This window comes from Chrysemys picta, chromosome 2 (genome assembly GCF_011386835.1).
Source record: "Chrysemys picta bellii isolate R12L10 chromosome 2, ASM1138683v2, whole genome shotgun sequence".
Lineage (NCBI taxonomy): Eukaryota > Metazoa > Chordata > Testudines > Emydidae > Chrysemys > Chrysemys picta.
The window spans coordinates 249,804,505-249,830,344 of NC_088792.1; the positions used below are offsets into that span (position 1 = coordinate 249,804,505).

Genomic DNA, 25,840 nt, shown 5'->3' on the forward strand with positions numbered 1-25,840 from the left:
AACCGGGGTCCAAGACTCGATTCTTCAGAGTTTTTGTTGCAGTGTAGATATACCCTCAGTGTCCAAACCATAGAGTGCGGGGAGGAGACACAGGATTTGTGGAAAACTCTGCAAGGAGAACCTCACTGAGCTTTCTTCTCCACCATCCTGAGTCTTTAGAGATTTTTAAGGCAGAAGGGACCATTATGATCATCTATTCTGACCTCCTGCATAATACAGGCCACAGAATTTCAACCATTAGTTCCTGAATTAAGAACAGGAGTACTTGTGGCATCTTAGAGACTAGCAAATTTATTTGAGCATAAGCTTTCCGGAATTAAGTCACATGGGGCAATTTGTAGAAGGGGGTGAAACTGTGTGCTTTCTCAGTTAGTATCCAAACACCCCATGTCCATTACAGTTCATGGATACTGTATATTCAAAGTATGTATTCATAAGGTTGTCAGGTGTTGCAATATTTATCCAGGGCTCACTGTACTATTTGTCCTTTTTAAAGCCCCAGTTCCTGGATTTTGTATGATTACAACTAAACTCAGATTTCATTTTTGTTAAAGTAAATGTCTAGCCCTCAGTCATAGAGAAAACCATGACAATCTGAACCCCAAAGAGCAAATAAAAAGACCTCAATAGGCTAGTCTTCAATAATCTTCTGTTTTGTTTTGTTTTTGAGCCAATCTCATGATGTTGGAATGCTCGGGGTTGGCAATACCACATGCCAATATGTAACATATTGTAACATGTAATGAGGGATGGGGTGAGGGAGATCACCACTCCAATCAAGGATCTGAAAGCATAAAAAAAAGTCAGATTGCGGAGTCATAAAAAAAGAATCTTTCCGAGTTTATTCTTTTATATCGGCCCAATTCTCACACTTAATAGCAAAACCATGCTGAACGTTTCCCCCTCGGTTGCCCCGCGGCGTTGCAAATGGTTTCCATTTGTATTAAAGGGGGCAAAAAAACCCAACCTAAAAACAGAAGGGGGGGGGCACCAAAAACAAAAGTTGCTTGGATGTGTGGAAGGAGAAAGGAGAGCTGCTGCTGATGCAAATCTTCCCTCCTCCCACTGGCTGCCTGAGCTGCCAATCGGTGCTGTAATCCTGCAGGAATTTCTCCTGGGTTTAACTAGGAGTCGCACTGCTGCCTCCTCTCACACGCAGAGAAGGAGGCAGACGCTGGACTGAGGGAGAAGGGAGCAGATAGCAACCTGCAAAGCTCTGCTCTCCCAGCCGCTGCCTCCGCGCTCCCAAACTTTTGCTCCCTCATTTATTGATGCAGCTGAAACTGTGCCAGGAAAAATAAAATCCTCCCCGGGCAGGAGGGAAGGAGAGAGACACCCCCCGACCCACCAACTCCGCCCTGTGTCTAGTGGGATTCCTGCCTGCAGGCAGCCAACAAGTGAGAAGCGGCGGCGCCAGAGGCGGCTGCGGGAGGGAGGGAGCGGAGCGCCCGGGGTCCCTGCTGCTGGTGCTGCGGGCTCTGGTGGTGGCAAAGTAGCCGAGGATCGCTCGGCGCCTGGGTTTTGCCTGAAGCGGCCGCTGCCTCGCCTGCACCCCGGGAATAATGCGGAGCGCGTGGATACTGCTCACTTGTGGCTTGGTGGCCTACGTGTCCGGGGAGTCGGTAAGTTGGGTGGGAGGGGGGACGGGGTTTCCCGGGGGTGGCAGCACCAGCCCCGCGTGGCTTTCTTGGGAAAGTTGCAGATAAACAAGCCTGTACCCCAGCCGGGAACAATATAGTTCCGAGAGGGGCAGGAGTCACTCTGCAGATGTACAGCGATTCCTCCCTCCTGTGGAGTCTTTGCAGTGACTAGGCAAAGTCCTGGGGAGAAAGGGATTGTGCAGTAATACCGCCCCCCGTTCTGGTGGGAGACTTTGGGTGTGTGTGTGTGTAAAGAGACAGACGAGCCTCACAGCTGCTTTGGGGAGAAACGCGCTTCTTCCATACTGGCTCAGGAAAGGGGCTTTAGCCCTGCTGGGGAGAAGGGGGGGGGGCAGGAAGAGCTGCTGCTACATCTGCTGAGCAGGAGTCTGCTGAAGTCACTTTGATGATCTGTCCAAGGGTGTGTTTTTCCCCCTTTGCGGGGGCTGTACATCGTGATTCGCACAGACATCTGTCGGTAGCCAAAGACTTCTCTTCCCCCCCCCCCCCTTAACAACAAAAACAAACCCTAGGCCAGCCCGTGGCTGGGGGAAGCAGGGGGAGAGTGTGTGTGGGAGACTTGACTCTCCTTGGTGTGACCCTCGCACCCTAGAAGATAAAGTTTGGTGTTTTTCCGGGCTCTGCTGCTGCAGAGTTGTTGGTGGACTCGAGGCGAACGTGATAGGATGGGGCTCAGAATTCACACAGCCTTGCACTAAAAAGAAGTTTGAAAATCGTATTGCATTTAGATGAACCTCGCTGTGTATAATGATAGGACAGTAATTTCGGTCAGAACCTATCTTTTCGGAGGTTTGTGACTTGCAAAAATTATTTCCTTCTCCTGGTTAATACATTTTGGTGGCGCGGAGAGGGGCGTTTGGTGGGCACAGTTAGAATGTAGAAAATATGTCTGTCTTGTGCTCTTTCCTGCTTGTTTTCCAGTCAGTGATAGGCTTTTCAGCTGTAGAAACCACCCGGGATTCCTCTGGGCTGTAACAATGGTGCTCAAGGCAGTGGAAGACTTTTTTGGTCTTTAAGTGGTTGCACTGCTGTCTCCTGCTTTTCCTCCCCCCTTCTCCTACCCAAGTAGTAGGAGTTTGGTATTCAGTTGACTCCTATGTTCTGGTTTAGGATCTATATGTGTTTTCTGATTTGCTCTGCAATACACTGCCCTGCCTCTCATTCTTTTCTCGGTTCTTCTGCAGTGAAGGGAATTGTTGCCTTACAAAAAACACAAATTCCTGTTCCTTAAAATGCCCTTGTGAGTTGACGGATTTAGTTACAGCACTTACTTGCCCCAGAAGGCTGCACTTTGTGTCTCCACTACCTACCATACGACCTAAATAAGTTATAACTTTTGAGGTAAAAGAAGACTACAAAAAAAATGCTCCCATAAGGCATGTTTGTGTTCTTCCTCCCTCCCCCCCCTTACTTTGAGGCTAGAAGTAATGTTCTCGAGTTTGTGAAATTTGGAGTCAACATGACTCCCTGGAGGGATTTGCTTGCATTCTGTATTCCCTGTGCAGCTTTCTGTGTAACACTTGCATCACAACTACCGGGAAAAAAAATCAATAGCTCAGCAAAGTTGAGGTCTTATACCCTCGTTTCTCTAGCACATAAAGTGACGTTGTTTATCTCAGCTTGCCTCTTTTCATTTAAGTATTTTTTTTAATAAACTTATTGAGAATTTGAGCTTGTCAGACTATTTTATACTTTTGAAAAAAGAGCTTCCTGGCCCAGACTGAGTATTTACCCTTGAGAAACATTCCAGGCAATCTGGTATCTCAAATCACAGTAAGGGAAAACAAGAGCGCCTCTGTGAGAGAAACATACAAGTGGAGCCTCCTCAAAACATGGAGAGGTTTAAGGATGACTCTTCCGCTGATAACACTTTACAGATGTTTTTCTCTGAGAAGCTTAGTATAATGTTGCTGTGTATGCTTTCAAAAACCACAAATGTATTTTCACTAACTTTGGCCCTCTAGTTAATTAAGTCAGCTGCAAGGATTTGAATCTCTTGTAGGGAAAGAGTCACTTTCCTTCTGTCTTACTTTCTCTCTCCATAAAATGGGAATAAGAATACCTTAATAGCATTTGAGGCTTTCAATAATGCTTGTAAAGTGCTTTGAAATTCTCTGAAGGAAGGTGACATGAAACTACATTGCTGCTGCTTCAGTATTTTTAGGGTCTTTAACATTTCTCAATATGAAATTAAAGTACCCTGACAATTTAATTCAATTATGATGAACTGCTCCACGGTGGTAAACAATCTTAACTCATATGCAATATCTTTTGAAAGTGTTTTAGATATTATTTAAATATGAACACAATAAAGAATCTCTGTTTAGTGGTGAACCAGTTGTTCATGAAAGCCATTTAAGGCTGATATTTTCTAAAATAACTAAAAAGATACAACCCAGCATAACTAGTGATTTTAGTTTGTATTATGAAAAATAAAAATTTGACTCAGTTCATTATAGCAAGTCTTTAGTGAGGTACAGTATATTTTAATACTTTCTATTTAAAATGTACAGCTATAATTGCTTTTAGAAGTGCCATAATTGTGAAGTTCTGTGATGGTGTGGTAACCATTAAAATGCCACAGCAATTAGTAAAGTATTAAGTTTTATGTTTTGCCTTAGGACTATTGCCTTCTTCCGCTATGAGCCATGAGGCCAGTTTGTGGGAATGTATCAATGCTGCTTGGTTTATGGAAATGCAGCATAAAGTATCTAGGGGAGCAGTGCTGGCTGCTTGCCTTTAGTGTAGTGCCTTTGCAGCTGGAGGAAAGTTGTGAAACTATTTTATAAGTAAAGGAGGAATAATTGTTCTTTCACTGTGTCTCTAGTATCTGGCTGTAAGTATGTACTGTCCTCTCTAGTTAAGTTTTCTTAGAGCTATCTTTAGGAAAAGATGGAGGATTTTATAAACATTGTTCTTAATAAAAATGAAGGGATCTTGGAGATAAGAGGAATTAGTATGGATGTTTAAAAATCTACCATTTCTCAGGGGGCACTATCAAGTAGTTGTTTGTAAGTCTGATTCTAGTAGCTTTCTGGAAAAAAAAGAAGACAAGAATACACAAGAACCTCCAGCATTCCTTTTTTATGGAGATAAATTAGGCAGAATTTTAAAAAGGAGTGATTCTGTTTGCTCTGCACAAGAAATTAACAGTATCTTTTGAATCTATGTGCTGTGCTTTATTACAAAAAGCCCAATGATGCACATGATTGGTCTCTTGTTTTTAGTACAAAATAACACTGTACAATGACACATCAACATTAATTTAGTAATAAATCTCTGCAGTGTGTTTTCCCTCTTATAGTCTGAGTGCTGTGAAGTAAAAATACAGCACAGACTATGACACAGTGTGTTTCAGCCATTAAAAGGATAAATATCAGGGCAGTATCCAGTATCATTTGAAAAATATTTGATCTCTTAAGAGCTTAAATCTAAAATCTTTTCCTGTATTGACTTGTTGTGTCCTGGTTGCCTGTGAGTTTTGGGCTGTTTGGTATTGAATTGAGAGGGAATAATGATATGGACTTTGGAGACAGATATCTGAGTGAGAGGAAAAATGAAGAAATGAGTCACATGTTAGGTTTATCTACCTAGAGTGTCAATTTTCAGTAAATTTAGTTTAATCTGCTGGGCTACTCTGAGTATCTCACTGCATTTCTAAACAAAGGTTACTTTTAAATCTTGCTTTTCCCGGTGTACATACATAGACTGTAAAGACACATCAGGGGGACCATATTTACTCCAAACCAGAGGGTGGGGTATTTCCTTATAGTGTCTTGTTAAGTATCTGGCGCACCCACGAAAGCTTATGCTCCAATAAATTTGTTAGTCTCTAAGGTGCCACAAGTACTCCTGTTCTCTTTGCGGATACAGACTAACATGGCTGCAACTTTGAAACAATGCTAACATAGTGTGTCATAGCTGCTCCTTCTTACTTTAGCTACATTTCTGACTAGCCCTATCCCAGTGCTTCATCCACGTATATTTAAATTACCTTGTTAAACATCTGAAATTACTGAACCACTTTGATACTGGCTGTGCTTTGACAGACTTATGCTGGTATGTATTTTTAATATATTTTTAGCACTGTCATGTACTTGGAAATATTTTCATTTGTCAGAGGATAGTTGGGGCTGAGCTAAACTTCCAGGCTTCCTAGTTCAATACATGTTGACTATTTGGCCTTTGGTCATAAACCAATTTCCGTTTTAAACATGGTAGCCATGAAGCCAGCATTGCGTCTAATTTAATACTTGGAAGTCCTTAGGGGCAGAGACATTGTCTTTTATGTCTCTGTAAACCCTAGTCACTGAATAGATAATTATTAGAAAGTAGATGAGAGCCTAATATTCAGGGACAGATTAAGATAAACTCCTTGGCGTTTTCGGATCTGGTCCCACAATTGGATGATGCTTGGACATAGAGGCAGAGGTGTTAGTGCGGCTTGGCTGCCTTCTGTGGTGTGTTTGGGCTGGCTAGGCTGCTTCAGATGGTGTGATGAAGATGGACTTTGACTTGCATGGATCTTCCTCACACCACTGAAGAGCAAATCTGCCTTGGGTGGATCTAGACCTCATAATGATGGCCATACGGGGTCAGACCAAAGATCCATCTAGCCCATTATCCTGTCTTCCGACCGTGGCCAATGGCAGGTGCCCCAGAAGGAATGAACAGAATAGGTAATCCTCAGGTGATCCATCCCCTGTTGCCTATTCCCAGCTTCTGACAAACAGAGGCTAGGGACACCATCCCTGCCCACCCTGGCTAATAGCCATTGATGGACCTATCCTCCATGAATTTATCTAGCTCTTTTTTGAACTCTGCTACAGTCCTGGCCCCCACAACATCCTCTGGCAAGGAGTTCCACAGGTTGACACTGTGTTGTGTGAAGAAATACTTCCCTTTGTTCGTTTTAAACCTGCTGCCTAATAATTTCATTTGGTGACCCCTAGTTCTTGTGTTAGGAGAAGGAGTAAATAACACTTAATTATGTACTTTCTCCACACCTGTCATGATTTTATAGACCTCTATCATATCCCCCTGCTTAGTTGTCTCTTTTCAAAGCTGAAAAGTCCCAGTCTTATTAATCTCTCCATGTGACAGCTGTTCCATACCCCTAATCATTTTGTTGCCCTTTTCTGAACCTTTTCCAATTCCAAAATATCTTTTTTGAGATGGGATGACCACATCTACATGCAGTATTGAAGTTGTGGGCGTCCCATGGATTTATATAACACTTCTTGCCTTTCCCCCCTGTTATACATGTATATCACTGAAACTCAAGGTGACCAAAACAAGGCCAGACTGGATAGTAGAGGTGTGGATTTTTAAAAATCCCCAGCTTGTGTTTTGCATCCTATTTTCCTGTGGTTTTTAGCATCTCTGAATGTTGGATTGTTCTCACTTTTTAACAGTCCATTAAACATAAATCTAATAGCATTGCCTTTGATTGCCCTACCTGTCTGCTGACAAATTCCTTCTTGATTGGAGATAATTTCTTTATACTGATCAGCAAGGATTCCTCCAGCTAATTAAGAGGAGAGACCTTAGTGGGATTCAAAAGACATCCATGATCCAGTGCTTCATCAGAAGAGGATTGCTACCTTAAACCTTGTGTGTAACTTGTAAAGCAGGGAATCTTGAGCATGCGGAGGATCCTCTTAAAGGGACAAGCAGGGGACTTTAGGAACTAACCGATACATTGAACGGATTTTTGTATGCCTCTCTTTTCATCACCAATTGTCTTAAGATAGCAGCAGCGGCATATGGATGGCATTTATTAATCAGATTATCCCACCAAATTGACTTTTGCCATTCATTCACTAGTTCAAACATTTTCCTTATGGCCAAGAATTACTAGCTTTATTGAGGCTCAGGCTTTGAACAAAGAGTGCTTGTCTAGTTCTGGAAAAGCACCTTTTTGTAATCTTATTAGATTTGACTGACTATATTTTTTTAACAGAGAGATGTTGTTTTTTTGAGAATGGAAAGCTTATTCTAGACCCCTGTAAGACACTGCTTGTATCTAATCCATAAAGATGTCTTTTATGCTGTGCCTCTTGTCTTAACTGCAGCAAGCAATAAGTGAGCAATTTGGTCTTGGTTCAAGTCACATTACTAGAGTGGCATGACATGGTTTCCTGTTGTAGCAAGTATGGGAGAACTACTTTAGGCTGTTCTGTGAACAGATTTTGTTTAGTTGTCTTTAGTTCATGCTTACAAGACAAGTGGTAATCTTTACAGACCTGGTAATTTATGCATAGATTACATTGCATGACTGATCTGAGAACATGATTTCTCTTGTTCAGATTGAAACATGATTTGAAGTCTTTTGAATAAAGAGAGTGCATTAATGACTGACCCTGTAACAATAACCATCTCTATTTTGAGTGGTTTTGTTTGTTTGTTTTTTTGAATAGTATGGACCTGAGGGATAATATCAAAAGGATGCTAGATATTACAGGCAGCAACCTGTGTGTGCTCTGCAACAGCAGTGGAAAAATTATTGTACTGGAGGACATACTCATACTGAGTGAATTATTTTTGTCTGGATCTAGAGCAGTGGGTTCATTTAGAGTGAAATAATGACTAATGGTGCAGTGATGAATCTGTGGAATTTGTCCTTGTCAGTAAATAAGCTATTATAGTGCCACATAAGCAATGTTTAACTCAAGTGTGAGTTGGGCATTTCATTCTAAATCCCTATTTTTAGTGCTATACAACAACTTATTCAAATTTCCCTTTTAGGCTAAATTGTTTCAGCCCAAAGGTGAATTTATTTTGGGAAGTTTAGATGAAATCTGTTAATCTATGTTTGAATTAGGTGCATGAAAACAAATAAACGCTCTGTACTCTCTAAAGGTGCAGCATGATTAAGTGATTTGCCCAAGATGAAACCAAAATTCTGTGGTAGAGCCAGGAATTGAATCAAAATATCCATTAGGATTCCAATCATTTAAGCACAAGTCTAGTATCTGTATTTTAAATATTATATGATGTATCTCATGTTCTTGTTGCTATTATTTCATTAGTTTCACAGGCTTGTATTTTTTTTTCCCCGGAGGAGTTTGTATATGATTGAAGGTTGCTTGTAGTCTTTCAGATCTTTTTGTGTATCTAGTAACCATCCTTAACTTCTCACTTGCAAGACAATTCAGAAATGTTAAGCTAATGGGCTAATGTAATTTTAAAAAATACTGCAAATGCATAAATTATGGGAATTGTAGTCCTTTTCAGAGAGCATCTGGATGCTTGACCAGCCTGGCTTTACAGGCATCGGCATCCTAAGTGAAGAATACTTTTCCTGCATCCACAAATGAGTCAACAAAATGAGTCCTTCATCAATGTAAGAACAGTTTTCCAGAGGTCTTTTTCAGTCTTCCTCTCCTTCCTTGGGGAACCTGTTTTGCAGGTCAGCCTGCCTCCTTCTGCTGCCTTTAGCGACAGGGTAGGTGTTCAGGTTCGACAGTGGTGAGCATGATATAAATGGCTAGCTAGATAAATAGGTGAACTTCTGGCTGAATGGAACACCTCAGTTGAGGTTTGTGCTGGTCTTCTGAATGTGCTTTATCTCATCTGACTTTAAAAGCAGATCTTGGTTGGGCTTGGTCAGTATTTAGACGGGAGACTGTAGAGGCAAACTATGAGACAGTGCTTGCAGGCCTGTGGACTGTCATTCAAAGTGCAGATTTTTCTTTTGCTCAGTTAAGCAATTCTACTCCTTTTGGATGGAGAGATCCCTGGTTCAGAGTGTTCTGTAAATTGATTCCAAACCAAAAACATCCCCTTTCATTTAATGTCAAACCATTTTTGGTATTTTTCCATATTGTGTGATCCCACAGTCAAATATGGAGTTATAAATACATCAGTTTGATGTTTTTTTTTTTTTTTTTGGTATTTAAAAAACAAACAAACAAAAATCCTGCAAAGAAGATATAGGAAAAAACTAATTCAGTGTAATGTAAACATACCATAAGTCAGGAATCCAAAGTTTAAGCTTCCCACACTAATATGAAATGTGCCACACTGCACATGCATTTTGAGGCACACATTTAGCATCATAAACAGTAATGCAAAATACTGTGTATGCATCAATGGGCCAGGCTAACATTGCTGGGAGTATATTACACTTTGTTTCAGTGTAGCAGCCGTGTTAGTTTGTATCCGCAAAAAGAACAGGAGTACTTGTGGCACCTTAGAGACTAACAAATTTAAGAAGTGGGCAGTAGCCCACGAAAGCTTATGCTCTAATAAATTTGTTAGTCTCTAAGGTGCCACAAGTACTCCTGTTCTTATTACACTTTGTGAATTTCCTGTGGATTAGGGACATCAAACATATATTCTGTGATTTTATTGAAGTGGGAATTCACCTCGTATTATATAATTAAGTCTGGCAACTCATTGATGCACAAGACTTACATATGGGTCTCTTGTATCAATGGTGAAAGTTATCAATGTAAATTTTTGTGCAGCAAAGGGAGGAGGAGTCCAGAATAGGATGTATGCATATAAAAAAATTAGTGACATGAATAGATTGCTTACATAAAGTTGATGTTAAAAAGTTCTCCAAAAATGCAGTAGCGGCAGATAATGTGTATGGAGAATACGTTTAAAAGGGGAGTGGGGGAAGAGAAGAAAACAGCGTCTGTCCCAAGGAAGAGTAGTACAGAATGTTGGGGATGAGATTGGATGTTGCTGCTGCTTTATTAACTCAGTGAACATTTTATATCTGTCTATTGTATTAAAATGCCATATGCAGCTTCCAGTCTCTGGTCTTCAGTGGGGTTGTTTATAATTTCCTCAGCATGTTATTTGGTTATTTCTCAGCAATGAAGCTATGTTTTTTGACTGTAACATTGAGTGGTTTAAAATGAAGCTGCCATGTTTCTGCAGAAATGATATATTCCAGAGAGTGTTTTATGTTGTTGAGTGTTGAACTAGCTATGTTTGTTACACTCTCACTTGTGGCTCAAAGTTGGAAGCTGTTTTTGTTTTTAGAAATGTTGTAGATCTTTAAAGTACCACAGAAATCCCCCACAGAACATTGGAAAGACCGCTAGTTAAATAGGCATGGAACAAAACTGCTTTTGAAAAATTGCATTTGGTCTTCATAGCTCTTACCTCTAGCACTCCTGGAAGTTAGAGACAGCATCAGCATCTTTCCTTTAATTCCACAAGGTAAATACATTATACACAGAGAGTAATTTTTGAGAATCTTTTTTGACATACTTTTAAAGTTTTGATTAAATTACAACGTATATTAAAAAGCCCTATTTAATTGTATGTTTAAAATGTTATCCAGTCCTGTCTAGTTCCTGCTTCTTCTCCTAGGGCAGGTCTACACTACTGCTTAAGTCGATCTAACTTGCATTGCTCGGGGTGTGAAAGACAACCCCTGATCGACGTAAGTTACAGCAATCTAAGCGCTATCTACACTGGCACTGTGTTGGCAGGAGACGCTCTCCTGCTGACATAGCTTCCGCCTCTCGTGGAGGTGGAGTAACTATGCTGATGGGAGAGTGCTTTCCCGTCCGCATTGAGCATCTTCACCAGACGCACTACAGCGGTGCAGCTGCACCAATGTAGCGCTTCAGTGTAGTCCTGCCCTTAGAGTTACCCCCTTCTTCAACATCACCTCTGCCCTCCTGAGCTGTAGTGACAGGATAAGTGTTTCGATTACACACTGGTGAACATGGCATAAGTGCCTAGGTATATAAATAGGTGAACCTCTGGCTAACGGAACACCTCAGGATCATGTTTAGAGTGTAGGTTCTTATGGCTGTACCTGACACTGCCTTGATTGATTGAAAGAGCATAACTGGATTGTGCTGGTCTGATTGTTCTGATCTAACCATGTGCATCCTGGACTCAGTCTCCAACCTACTCTATAATATTTGGATCCTCCCTGGGAACTGTTGAAGACTCTGCAGGGATTGAGGTTAAAGGAGAAGCAATGGGAGCTTCGTTCAATGGTTACCATTTTAAAACTAAACACTATCACCACAGTACTCCATTCACAGCACTGTATCACCTAAGAATAGTAATGTGCTAGGGTTACTGTGGGGACCTGGGTCTGTACCAGTGGAGTAGGGCTGTGTAAATCATACAGTATGTCTTATTGGTTGTTGTTTGAGACAATGGACAATACATATTTCAAGGATAATATTGTTTTCCATGATGTAAGATACTTCTACATATGTGGGCATTAAGGCTCAGCTCCTGTACTGACATGTTCATGGGCAAACTCCTGCATTTATGCCAGTCTCCACTTAAGTACATGGAACTCTGCCTGTGTGAATGCTACTGTAGGATCAGGGCCTAAATGATATGTGAGATCACCCTGTTTTACACTACTGCCAAGATGAAAATATCACTTACCTCCACCGTGATGCTCTGGGGGTCTTTTGTTGCTGTGGTTTAAATGCAGAAAATCTTCTTGTATCCTTGGCTGCTGCTGGATTCCCAGTTACCACTCTTAACTCATACTGTTCTGCCCCCACCCCTCCCATCTGGCTAAGAGATCATGATCTTTCTTCTCTGGTGATGAATATCTGTAGCTGGATAACTGGATTATAATTTTGCATTATAACAAACTTTATCAGGAAGCTGCAATAACCGCATAGGGTCAGATTCTTGTACGCTTACCGATGTAGCACCTTATTTCACGAATAGTCCCATTCAATTCAGTGGAGTAAGTTAATGAACACAAGTGTGTCAGACCCTGGCCTTTAGTGAACTCAGCCACCCTCAATACCTCCTTTATAAGATGTTGAAGTATCTTTTCTGAGGTTAAAGTACACTCATGCCTGTGAACATCTTGAGCTGGTACAGTGGCCATACCCTGCCACCTTCCCATCATCACTTGTTTTTATTTTTTAAGCTCCCCATAACCACTTTGGACCTTTGTAGTCTATGGCTGTGGACATCTAACTTTGGAGACTTCTTAAGTTAGTACTTCTCAGTTTACAAGAAGAGTATTGAAACTAAGAGGACTAATTTCATGCATAAATGACTCCATGTTCAGTATGATATTCCTTTACCCAACCTTCGCCCTTTCATGTAAGTGTTAGAATTTTATATATTGATATACTAGCTGTGCATGTAGTGACATTTGGCACATGGAATCTCAAAGAAGAGTGAGAAATGAACACTTTCAGGAAATGCTATTTGTTCAACCAGGAATTTGTAAAGTACATCTTTCTGCACTCTGTGGCTGTAAAGAAGGCTGGAGTTGGCATAACTACTGTATGATTAAGAGTAACACATTCCAGTTTTTGTGGTCCCTGAGATGAAACTGTTCTGAGATACAGTTGTTCAGTAGTTTGTTTTTGTTTCCTCAGGATTTCTCTATGGATCTGTACAGCCAAAAAAAAAAAAAAAAAAGTAAAAGCTTTATTTCTGCTGAGTTAGCTTAATCAAGTTAGTTAACACAATTGAATTGGGAACCCAACCTAACACCTCTGCAACTGTGTTAGCCAGTAGTGCTAGGGGAAGTGCCAAAAAAACCAAAACAAAAATAAACCCAAAAGATGGTGGGTAACCAATGGTAGATCTCTTATGTGTAGAAATAGCTAAGGTTCTCTTGGTGAATTTAACTGTGAATTTTCATACTTTAAACATCAGAATTCTAAGAAATTTTAGATCTTAATTCTGAATAGTTTGACTTTGTAATGATCATTTTTTTTATAATACAAATCTAATATAAATTATAATTTGCTCTAAAATCAATTTTTTCTACAATCATAATCCCGGTTAAAAACCCACCTGTTTTGTCTGTCTGAGAGTGTGATTTATTTATTAACTGTTGTTGGTGTATTTGGGGCAAAGAATTAACAAAAGCTGTCCGTAGCTGTTCTATGCAGACGTGCATCTCTTTGCATGGGAGGAATGAAGACCCAGGTCGGTCACTTGAAGGTTAAAACTAATGGCTGTGATCCTGATCTTGTAAACTCTTGGGTACGTGCACAGGTCTGTGGGACGACTTCTGTATGTGAGGTTAAGCATGTGTGCATTTGTCATAATGGGGTCTGTAATGCATGAGTGGAACAAGGTAATTTGAAATATATGGCCTATTGTCCATACTTGTTAGTGGTTGCTATGAAGGATGAAGCTGAGTTGGGAAGATGATGTAATATATAACTTGGTGCTTTAGATATCTGGGAACAGATCTAAATTGGGCTACTGAAGTGTGCTTTATGTGGGGATATCTTTTGAAGATTACTCAGAACAGAATTTTGATACTGAATGAAGACGGGATTCTCCAAATCCCAGTCTTTTTCACTTGATGCTTTTCCAAACTGTGTGGTAAGTGAGGCAGGGATCCTGCAGAAATAATAGGATTTGATCGTATAATTAAAGGCCGTTCATGTGCACAGGGAGCAGAGATAAGGTCACATGTGTATCTTTAATATTGACATTTCCTGACTTTGAACTGTTCACTGCAATCTTGATGCGTAGTTTTTTTTTAAATTTTTTTTAGAGAATGTAAGTATATGTAACATACATATTCTTGTCTCATATATACAGAGGGCATTTAACTAATTTTCCAATTTTTCTGTGGCAGGTTTCACTCACCCTTTTAACTGAAATGCTGCTTCTTGAATTATGTTCCCCACCCCCTTGTTGGAATCTGAAATATATACAACTCTTTGACTCAGTGACTTATTCTGGGGAATTTAGAAATATAGGCCATTTAATTTTCCACAGGTGGAGAAGCAGGCAGCAATATATATATATATATATATAGTACTAGTAATAATTAGTGGTATATAAATTCAACTCTTAAACTGTTAGTTCTAATCCACTAAAAAGTCTGGTATAGTCTTCAAATGGACCCATTCAAAGCAATCCTGACTTAGTTTTGTTGAGGAAGTGAGCAAGCCTGCCTTGTCCTGCTAGTTTGTTGCAAAAGGTTTTGATGGTAGATTCTTCATGTCTTAAACACCCGCATCTCGCTGCCCAGCATTTGAACAGAAGCAGCCATTACAAGGCTAGTGTTAAATATAGCATACAGCTTAACAGGAATGACCTTCAATTAAGTAGAAGCAGTCTCTTATTTTGTACTCTGCAGTTGTCAATTAGCTTTTATTATGAGAGACTTGTTTGCTTGAGACTTTTGTGAATGGAAGCCGAACCAGAAGTGTGGTACTTACTACATGCATGAGGAGGAGGTTTTTTAATGTTGTCATGTTGCTCTTTGTTTTAATGAGTCTCTCTGAAAAATGGTAAGTAGTTAAAATGATGGTTACTTCATTTTCCACTGAAGTAAAGCACCAAATTCTGGAATGTTAATTATTTGCAGAGTAAGGTCCCCTTTTCTTAGTTTTGTTGTGCATGCTTTAAATTTTTTGATTTCTTGCTAAATAATTCACAACAGATGTGATTTGATTATGTGTCTAAATATTGCTCAGTTAGGCCATGTCTAGAAAATTTTGTCCCACTTTTCAATAATGGTACGGTTGAATCAGTGCCAGAGTTGGCATAGCTCCGGTGTTTGTTTCAAGATGTTTCAAAATAAACACCAAAATCCCAGACTCTTCAACCCTGTCTAAGCTAGTGTTGGTACTGTTGCTAGTAGCAGTCTAGCTGCCAGGCTGTTGGAAAATTATCACAAAATTTTCCATCATAGTCTCAGCTTTATTGTGGTGCATTGCCTTGATTTAGGAATTACCAGTAACCCCATAATTTATAGTTATGAAGGCAATATAAATACTTAATTACTGTTTACACTTTGGTGCTGCTTCACGTCCAGTTTCTGTGCTCTCCCCTTTTTCAAAATGTGCTTCCTTAGGATACCATAATCACAAAATGCCAGTGCTCTATGGTTTGGCTGTGGGGAACTGTGAACTGCTCCATACTTCTGCCAAGCTAATCATTACCAGAATTCAAGGCTGCTCCTTACTGTGCCAGCTCTGCAATATTCATGGGACTGATAGGAGGGAGTTTACAGTGCTCAACCAGATACCTTAACCCTGTTTCAGACCTGTTTCAGAATGTCTTCAGTCTTTCTCCTTGGCAAGCATGGATATTTGATAGTGTTAAATCCTGTAAAGCAAATTTTTAAGCAGAGTTGGGTCCCAACCTTATTTGAACACCTTAACCCTTCATCTCCGTCCCCTCCCACAAAAAACTGTTGGAAAATTAGTGTGCAGAGCCAGCTCTAGGTTTATCTCAAATCTTAGGATTTACTGAATAATGACTTTTTGGGGACCAGGTGCAATGTTTTGGTCGAGATGACATTTTTCAAATGATGCACAACACGTTGGGTGCCCTTTGAAACATAGTCTGACTGCACTTGACTGTGTAAAGGATAAAAACAATAACTGTGATTTCAAGGTAGAAGGCACAATGTAAATAAAAATTGATTAAAGCAAGAAATAGTAAGTTAAGGGTGCCTAGTATTCGAAACTAACCTAATTGTAAATTCACTTTAATCACAGTTATGTTACTATTGCAAGCTAGGGCGGGGAAAAAAGACAAAACACAAACCCCAAACATACATAGAACCCCATGCCAAATGTTTTAATCACAGTGCTTCAATATTGGCAGCATGGTAGTGCAGTTTACTACATCAGTTTTTCATTGGTTATCTTTTTTTCCATGGATACGGCAAGGAAAAAATGACTGTTACTCTACTATGACAGCCTATATAAACATGCATGTGCACTACAGAACAAATCTAAAAAGAAAAAGATCCTGACTTTCTCTAAGTCATTTCCACACCAGTCACCTGCGTAATGTGTCTGAAACATACGGTCCAACCAACACAGGCTTGCTGCCAAGCAATTTCACTAGGGTAGAAAGAAGAATGGTTCTGTAGCAGAACTCTCCAAGGATTATCCTCAGCTCAGCAGCTGCTGTCTGAGAGCTTGCTTATGCACACCCTGCATCATGAGCAACTTATTAACCCTCAGACCCCCCACAGACACTTACACCTACCCTTAAGTGACATTTCTTACTTTGGCTGCCTAAAAAGAGAGACTCTTGTAATTTAAGGGTAAAAATGGCGAGGCGCAATCCGAGATAGGATTGACACGCTGCTCTAGAGGACACTTATTTGAGGAACAATCCTATAAGGGTCCATAGGTCTTTAAGCTATATTTACATGTCTGAGCCTACGGTACCCATACATGCAGTAGATTTTTTTTATTAAATGCATACTATATGCCTTTATATTTTTGTGCAAATCACTTAATAGGGAATTCCCCTATGATGATGATGATGATGATGATTTAAATGAATGCACACTTTGATCTTGTGGCTTTTTTAAGTCCTTGGGAACTAAACCTGTTTGTTGTGAAGTTTCAGTTGGAACTCCATAGTTGAGTAGAAAGCTAGCTGCAGCCGTAAACTCTGTTTTTGATCACCAGCTGCTCACTGCAACAGCAAGCACAGGTAGTTGAACTCCAGCTTCCTTCAAAGAAAGGAAGATCTTCCTCCTGTTCTCCTTAGAAAGTCTATTGCGGGCAAAGAGTGGCAGAGAAAATTAGAGGAAGGAAGGCCGAACTGGAAAACGTGTGTGTGTGGAGCACTGAGGCATGAGAGCCAGGGAATGGAGGTGAGCCACCACTATCTTCCCATTCATTTTTCAGCAAGTTTAACTCTTGCAGTGCTGTCACTGTTTCTTTCTGAACCCCTGACTAACTCTGCACAAGATGTAGTTTGTTCCCTGTCACATCCCATGCACCATTCCCCCTCCTAGCCTAACAAGTTTTGCCAGTCAAACTTGCCAGAGCAAGAAGCTTGTTGTAATAAGTTTAAATCAAGGTATTTTATTATCATGCATCAATGTGTTTAAAATACTTCAGAAGGAAGGAATTCTAGACAAACTCTTAATATATTGTTTTAAAATACATTACAGTTTAAAATAATGGAATGGTTTAGTTAATAAAACATGTTGCAAAACCAGGAAAAATCTGAGGTTCATCTTTTTCTGCAGAGCCTTAACTCTGACTCTGTCATCCTCCTTACTCATGACTACCATACTCTATCTATATTTTCAATAGTGACTTCAGATCCTTGCCTCATATTGGCCACAGACCCTTCTCCAGTCAATTCATGGAAGAGCACATGGCATCTCATTTCATTTGTGATCAAGAATGTGAAATATTGCCAAAGAGCTACTTCAGAATTGAGAAATGTTATTCCTATTAGGCAGAGAGAGTGCAGGGGTACCGGATCAGAGTCAAGGTCTTAGTAGACTATGAACTCCAAGTTCCCTGGCTTTCAAACATGTAGTTGTTATAAACATCCAATTTAGCCTTTTGTAGTAGCACCTAAGACTGAACGATTGAGACACTAGATTAGGTTTGCTACCATGAAAGCGAGGAAGCTGTTTCTGGAGCTATAGTAGTACAACATCTGAAACGGAGCTCTTGTACCTAAGGAATTCTGCTCTGCTAAAGTCTGGAGAAGGCAGGTGGGCCAGCAACAAACGTTCTCTGAAGATTATTAGGCAGCCAGCTTAAAGACCGTGAAAGTAGCACCAATACTTTTATAGCAGGAAATATTTATCTCAAGCTTTTCTAGGAATAGATGATGAGGTGTTTTAATCCCTATTAATATGGTGTGAGTACAGAACGTCGCTGCCTTTGGAAACCTTTAGTTTACTTTCAGTGCGATTAAATCGTCCAGTTGCGAGGCTGGCTTTTCTTGGGAGGTGTTAATTTTTTCCAAGGGGGGGAAGAAACAAACACAAGAGACATGAAGGGGAGAGGAGTTAAATAAGAATATTTTTCTTTCCTTCGGATTTTTTTTTTGTTAGTTTTTAGGAATTGGCAGTAGCAGAAGAGTCTGAATACTGAATATTTAGTAGATGATGCTGTTTTTGTTGAGTCTGAACTAAAAATGAACAGGTGGCTTGCCCCATAATAAATGTTTGCTTCAGAATTAACTCTTTATTCTTTCTAGAGATGGAGGGACTCTTTTTTTTTTTTTCCTTCCAGTTCCACTTCTATTAGAAAAATAAAATAAATATACTGGGGAAGCAGGATATATATATATATCCTGCTTATATTATATATTTTTTTTTTGGAAGCTTAGGGGAAGAATGCTGTGATTGAGAAACTGTTGTGGTGGTTTACTGTGAAACTCTCTTTGTATGTTTGATGTTCATATCATGCTGCTTATACTGACAGTTTGGAAGAAATCCACAATAAGTAAAAGGAAATACTTTTTGGGAAAGTTGTAAAATGGGTGGTATTTCCCGAAAGAACGGAATGTCTCTCTTGGTGGCGTCATGGTCTAACAAGTAAATATGTATTTTGGTAAGGAGCCTAATGCCGAAAACAACTATTGGTCTGTCCTTAGTGTGTTTATGATCCCATAGGTCTCTGATAGATCACAGATGTCATGCTGACCCATTTTCCAATGGCTGCTTTTTATGGGTGTTTGGCAACCTTAAAATAAAAAATTAAAATACACCGCAGTTCTATCACCCTGGAAACTGAAACATACTTTGTCCACAACACATACGGTAGCAACAATACAAGTTAGCACAGCTCTGTCAATGGAACCCAGCATTGTTCTAATGGAACCACTTCCAGGGGTGAGAGGACAGTTCAATGTCCATGTTTTTTCTATCCTTGGCCTCTCTTCTGAGGCTGCCAACAACTGTAAAATTGCAGGGTTCATGTTGGATTGCACACTTGACTGGAAATTTTACCTGCATAGAAATTATGACTCTTGCTAACACTTGTGACATGGGGGAGTACACCAAACCGATCAAGCATTTTAAACCTCTCTTCTCCCAAATCCAGTCAGAGGAAAACACTAGTTAAACTCTGCCATATGGTGCTAGAAGACCATGCTACTGCTACTGTTAAGTGCTAGTAGTATGTGGGAATAGAGGAGAGCAGCAAGCAACTTGGGTGGTGTTGGGCAAGAGGGGAAGAAGAGAGAACTAGGCAAAAGTGAGGATTTACCATGTGGGAAACAGGCCTTGGAAATGGGTAGAGCGGTAGATTAGGGCCAGTAGCTTGAGTTAAGGTGAAAGATCTTGTCATAACTCTAAAATTTGATCCATTTTTTCCCCCCAGAATTTGTAGGCTGGTGTAACTAATGATCATGTTGGGTTTCTTGTGATTATGATTATGAATTGGACTAAGACCTCAACTTTATACCAGTCCCTGTAAAGCAAGTGGAAGTGGTGACCTGAGCTAATTGAGATGAGTAACCTAGAGATGAATTGCTTCAGATCAAGTTACCAGTCCCCTGAGCCATCAAAATCCTAGAAAAATAGCTTTATAATGGAAGCTGTAACTAAGGTTTAACTATAGGGTCAACAGCACTACTGTGAAAGATGGGTGCAGAGTTAATACTGGATTTATGTAGGAGTATACAAGATATGGCACTTAAGTCACACAACCAAGTTGAGGACATATGCAAATCAAACTACATGCATCAGTTTATGTATGGGGTGGGCAAACTTTTTGGCCCAAGGTCCACATCTGGGAATAGAAATTGTATGGTAGGCTATGAATGCTCACAAAATTGGGGTTGGGCTGCCGGAGGGGGTGAGGGCTCTATGTGGGGGTGTGGGCTCTGGTGGGGCTGGGGATGAGTTTGGGGTGCAGGAGGGTGCTCTGGGCTGGAATCGAGTAGTTTGGAGAGCGGGAGGGGGATCAGGGCTGGGGTAGGGGGTTGGGGCATGGGGAGAGGCTCAGGGGCGCAGGCTCCGAGCGGCGCTTACCTCAAGCGGCTCCCGGAAGCAGTGGCATGTCCCTTCTCTGGCTCCTACGCGGAGGCATGGCCAGATGCGGCCCGCGGGCTGTAGTTTGCCCACCCCTGAGTTATGTGGTGGTAGGAGAGAACTACTTAATTTCAGTGTGAGGATTAGGGCAACAAGTTGTGCTGGATCATTAAGTTGGGGAAAGCAAAGTTATAGGATTTAGCAAATCTGACTGTCATGAAAGTGCCCAAATTGTAGGTCCACAATGAATATATTTCTACATAATGTAATTCTATAATAAGAGATGGAAATTAGAGTGGTGATGTAGCTGTGTTGGTCCCAGGATATTCGAGAGAGAGAAGGTAGGTGAGGTAATATCGTGGTCCAATAAAATGAGATGGTACTATCTCATCCACTGTGTATTTCTTATTATAAACAGACAGGGATTAACTGCTTCAGCATGTGTCCATGCAGGAAGTATTCTGTATATACTTGAGCTTACTATGAATCTATGATTTTTTTTTTATACACCTGTGCACTTTTCAGTGAGATAATTAACTATTTCAGGGACTTGGACATAGTTTGGGCTATCCATTCTAAATGCTTTCTTATAGTAAATATTAGCTATCAACATTTCATAACATAGTAAATGAAATTCTTCTGGGTGCAGCATCAGTTAGGAAGGAATCTCCCCGCATAGTTTTACATAAATGGAAAAATACTTCCCACCTGCTGCTTTTTCCCTGAGGTTGGAATTTCTCCTTTTCCCTGCTTGTCACTTTGAGTTTGGATGGAGATGTGGGTATCCTAGTATTCTCCAGGCAGACAGAAGCTGTGTAGCTCTTCAAGGACAAATCCTCTTAGCAGATGTGAATTCAATTGGTTCACAGTGAGGATTGAAATGGATCATCCATTGAACTGATGAAATAATTTCTTCCCTAGATTTCAAATGCATGAATGTATAAGCTACAAAAATATGGCTTAAAACTGGATTTCTGAATAACTTTTCATTAAAAAAAAATCTGCTTTAAGTCTAAACATTCAGAATTAATTGTTTATAGGTTTTTTTGAAGGGTTAAAAAAATTCTATTTCTTCAGAAATTGATTCCTTTAAATTAAAGAAAATCTTATAGTAATGCAAAATGGATATTCAGTATTGTTCGTTAAATCTAGTCTCAGTGGGATGGGTTTATTGATCATACAAATCGCATTTTCCAGGATGACCTGAAGGCTAAGCAAGCCCCATACAGACAGTGGGCATTTATCTGTTTTTATGAGGGAAACCTAATGTTTACTTTACTTGACAAAACTGAAAAGGTGATTCGTTCAGTTGATCATAATTTAATTTTGGAGTGATACAGCTGCAAACAGAAATTTTAGCTGTGGGAGCTTAAAAAAATAAGATTGTCTAGGACACTGTTTCAATGACTTTAAAGCTCTGACAATCAGATTTAATACTTGGGGAAACATCATGCCTGAAAGTAGGTATAAACAGAAGTTCAGTTATCTGTTTTAGTTTCCTTGGGCAGCGGTACATCACATACTGTACCAGTGGTATCTGCTAATGTGGTGTCACTGATAAAAGGAGAACCCAGGGGAGAGATCTCTAGTAGAGGTTTAATAAAGATCTCTCCTGGGTTCTCCTTTTATTTTGTAAGCCATCACTTCATTAGTAGTTAAATTTCTGCAAACCTTTTTAAAAATATAAATTGTTTACTTTAGTCACACACACAAATGTAATCTTATCCTTTCTATCAAAATTACATTATGATCAATTGATATTCTTTATAGTTAATCTAGTAAAAGCACAAGAAAGAAATTGGTGAGAACTACTTAAAACATGCCAGCGATATGTAGCATTTTAATATTAGTGTTATCTAAGTTAGTGGTGATATTTTTGATGGTTTCAGTTGTCTTAATGCTTACTAAATATTATATGGTTTCTGAGAGAGACGTTTTCCCCAAGACTAAAAGATGCAAGGACCCACATACAGAAAACCTTATCTTTGTTTTTTTTATTGTTCTCTGGATGCAGAATGAAGCAAGTAGCTGTAGACCAAACTACTTTGTTTTTGTAGCTTCCAGTGAAACAAACGTATAGAAAATTTATACCAAAGCATGGTCTCATTTAGTAAAGCATTTGCTTATGGATGTGTTTTACCCTAGAATACTTTTTTTTTGGGGGGTGGGAGGGGGTGAAGGGGTTGTTGGGAGGGGGAGAAGAATAGAATTTGTCAGAATTTTTGTTGTACTGTTGTCAAAACCACCCAGACTTTTTAAGGAGTTGTACAAATGTTGGTCTGTAACTGGCACCCCTTGTCTTAAGCGAGTGTATTCCCAAGGTTACCAGTACCGTTTTGCTGGCATTTTAAAGAATGTGGTTTTATTTATTTATTTATTCATTCATTCATTTATTTAAGGCAACTGTTTGCTGGTAACTTGGATGGTTGCATGGAACAAGATTTCTTGAACATAAATTTCACTTCAAAATGAAACCAGGTTATTGGAGTTCACGTTTAAAATGCAAGGAAGTACCTTTTAAACCCTTTTAGCAATTCAGGGACTTCCTGTGCTGATCCTGAGGCTGAGCACGGTAGCTTCCATTGCATTCCTGAAGTGTAAGAGCAAGTCCTTGGGATTTATGGATGCTCAATCCCTCTGTCTTACTCCCTCCATGTAAGGGTTCGGATAATAACTTGGCCTAGTGAAATCTTTCTCTCAACATTCTCTCACCTCAACCCACTCTCTTTAAAATAGCTAAGAAACAACTGTTATGTATTCAAGGGGGAAAAAATTAGAGAATTGTGCAAGATGTAGTGTTCAGTTACTGGAAATTCAACTTGGGTTCCCTTCATCTCTACAAATTCGGTTAAACTATACAGTATAAAGCAGTTTGATCTTTATAGCTGTTATTAAAGATTCTTCTAGTCCAGGGGTTCTCAAACTTCATTGTACAGCGACCCCCTTCTGACAACAAAAATTACTACAAGACCCTTGGAGAGTGGATTAAAGCCTGAGCCCCGCCACCCCTGGTGGGGTGGGGGTGGGAGGCCAAGGCCAAAGCCCAAGCCCCACCGCCCTGGCTGGGGAGGCCAAAGCCCAAGGGCTTCAGCACCAGGCAGGGGGCCTGTAACCTGAGCTCCGACACCCAGGGCTGAAGCCCTCCGGCTTCTACTTCGGTCCTAAAACTTGGACTTGGGCCCCAGCAAGTCTGACAGCCCTGATGACCCCATTAAAACAGGGTCACAACCCACTTTGGGGTCGTAACCCATAGTCTGAGCACTGCTGTTCTAATCAATTAACTACATAGAATGACTAAAGTGCTAATTATATAATGGTCACCATTTTTCAAAAAGTCAACACTTACAACATAGTCGTCTTTTAGATATTGCAATGATTTCCCTTTTGTATCTCCTAAACAGTTGTTTTGTAGGTGTTGTGTTTTTAATGGTGACTATTGTATATTTATTAAACTTTGATCATTACAAATAATTTTGAAGAACGTAGTTATAATTTACTTAGTTCTCACTACTTTTCACCATCCAAATTTTATTTGTTTTGTAAACTGCATCAATATGTAGCTTTGTTTGTCCTTAGAATGAGGCATTATGTACAGCAAAAGTTAATAGTTAAACCAAACCACCTGTTTAAAATTGGCTACCCATTACAGTTCATTCATTCCTCTCACCCAGAGGCTTGCATTTATTTTAAGTCTTTTTTGCTCTAAGAGATTACATCAGGGCTTATGTCTTCAACTGCACATGACCATCTGAACACAATAAAAATAGAAAATGCATAATTCATACTGTAGTTAACATGCATTCACAGCATATAGTATATTGTAATGGTGGCTTTGGAGTATGCTGTGAACTGGTATTCAGAACCATAGACAAAATGGAATGCATGCTATTGTTAACCCACATTCATAGCATACACAATGATAGCCCGTAAGTCCTTCCCTATTGCAAATGCTTTGATGGTATATTGAGGATAATACACAACACTTGATAGGCCTGTTGGATACACATTGATGTTTCCTAGATTTGAAGGAGTCAGTACTGGATCCAATGCCTATTTCATGGACATGAGACCTACCCCTTAGTAGTGTGTTCAATAAAGTGAACATAAAACTTGATTATAGCAAAGGCAAATTGTTAAATAACAAAAAGACAACACTGAAAATGTTTGTTTTTTAAATGGATTCATCTGTATAATTGATTTAAGTTCTACAGAAAGTGAAGATGAATTGGAACTCGGATGTAAAGTAGTTGCATATTGGGTTTGGGGATGGATTTTTGTTTGTTACTTTTAATAGTGGAATTTCTGGGAAGAGAGTTACTGTAGCCCTTTAAATGGGTGTATTTTGCCTCTTCCCCATCTCACATCTGGGTAGCTACTTTGGCCAGACATTCAACTGCCTGAATGGGGGTTCCAAAGAGGATGGAGTTGGCTGTTCTCAGTGGTGACAGATGACAGAACCCGGAGCTCATGCTTTATTCATCTAGGGTGAAATGAAAATGTTTCAGAAGGGATTGATTTTTAAGTTCTATTTAATCAAAGTCACATATGCCTATGGAATCCTTTCTCCTCAAGTGCAAATATATATTATTTTAGTTTCTTGTCCTGTACAGCGGTTCTTAAATGTAGGGTACTTTTTTTTTCTGGGGCGGGGGATGACGACATGCACTTCTGCTCCTTAGGTGAAAGTGGCATGAAGACAGTATTGTCATATTGGTTGGTGTTTTACTTGGCGAGAGCCTGCACACAATTCACTAGTGGAAACAGTCAGGAACAAACTGACTCAAGGAAAATTGAGAGAATGGAGCATACCAAACAGCTGGAGATATAGGTACTCTAACAATAAAAAATTATTTCCTGCAGACCTGTACTGAATGGACATTGCTTTATATGTGTGATTGTATCAGCAAGCAAGGAAGTAGCAAGAATCACCCAGAGGTACAGCCCCCCCTTCTCATGCAGAAACACACTTCATCTTATTACCCTGAGCTAAATGTCCTGAGGATATTAGCCATTCAATAGATAGGCTTATTAGAAGAATGGCAGCTCAACTCGGGAGAAATCTGCGGTTGCCATGGCCAACAGGGCACACAAATTGAGCAGCACAAGGCAAATAATGTATCTGAAAAATATTTCTCTACTGGGATCCAAACAAAATCTTTCCTTTTCATTCTGCCTGTGGGATGGGAATACTCTACTATGGGAAGTGAGCCATATTCTCTGCTCAGTTACATCCAGGCAAATCTCAGTGACTTCAGTGGAGTTGCATTGTTGATACAAGGAGAGAATTCAGCCCCGTATATGTTCTAGGAGAAAGTATTTTCATGTTCTAATCTAGTACATGGTTTTTGTAGAACAAGAATATGTCATCTTAAAATATTTAACATGATTCAGGTGACTGGTACACTAGTCTGTAAGAAATTAATGGATAAAATACCATTATCATGGCAAAGCTCCAAGTTTTAATCAATGATTAGGAAACAGTCTCTCACTT

The 25,840-nt window shown here is 39.9% G+C and overlaps 1 protein-coding gene across 1 annotated transcript in view; it reads left to right on the top strand.

The window, feature by feature from the left end:
- The first annotated feature begins 992 nt into the window (after window positions 1–992).
- Window positions 993–25,840, top strand: part of SDC2 (syndecan 2) — a 104,203-nt gene continuing 79,355 nt past the window's right edge. Inside the window, exon 1 of the mRNA XM_005291622.5 lies at window positions 993–1,622. Coding sequence (XP_005291679.1) covers window positions 1,563–1,622 — 60 coding nt within the window. The 5' untranslated portion in view covers window positions 993–1,562. The remainder of the gene's footprint in view (window positions 1,623–25,840) is intronic.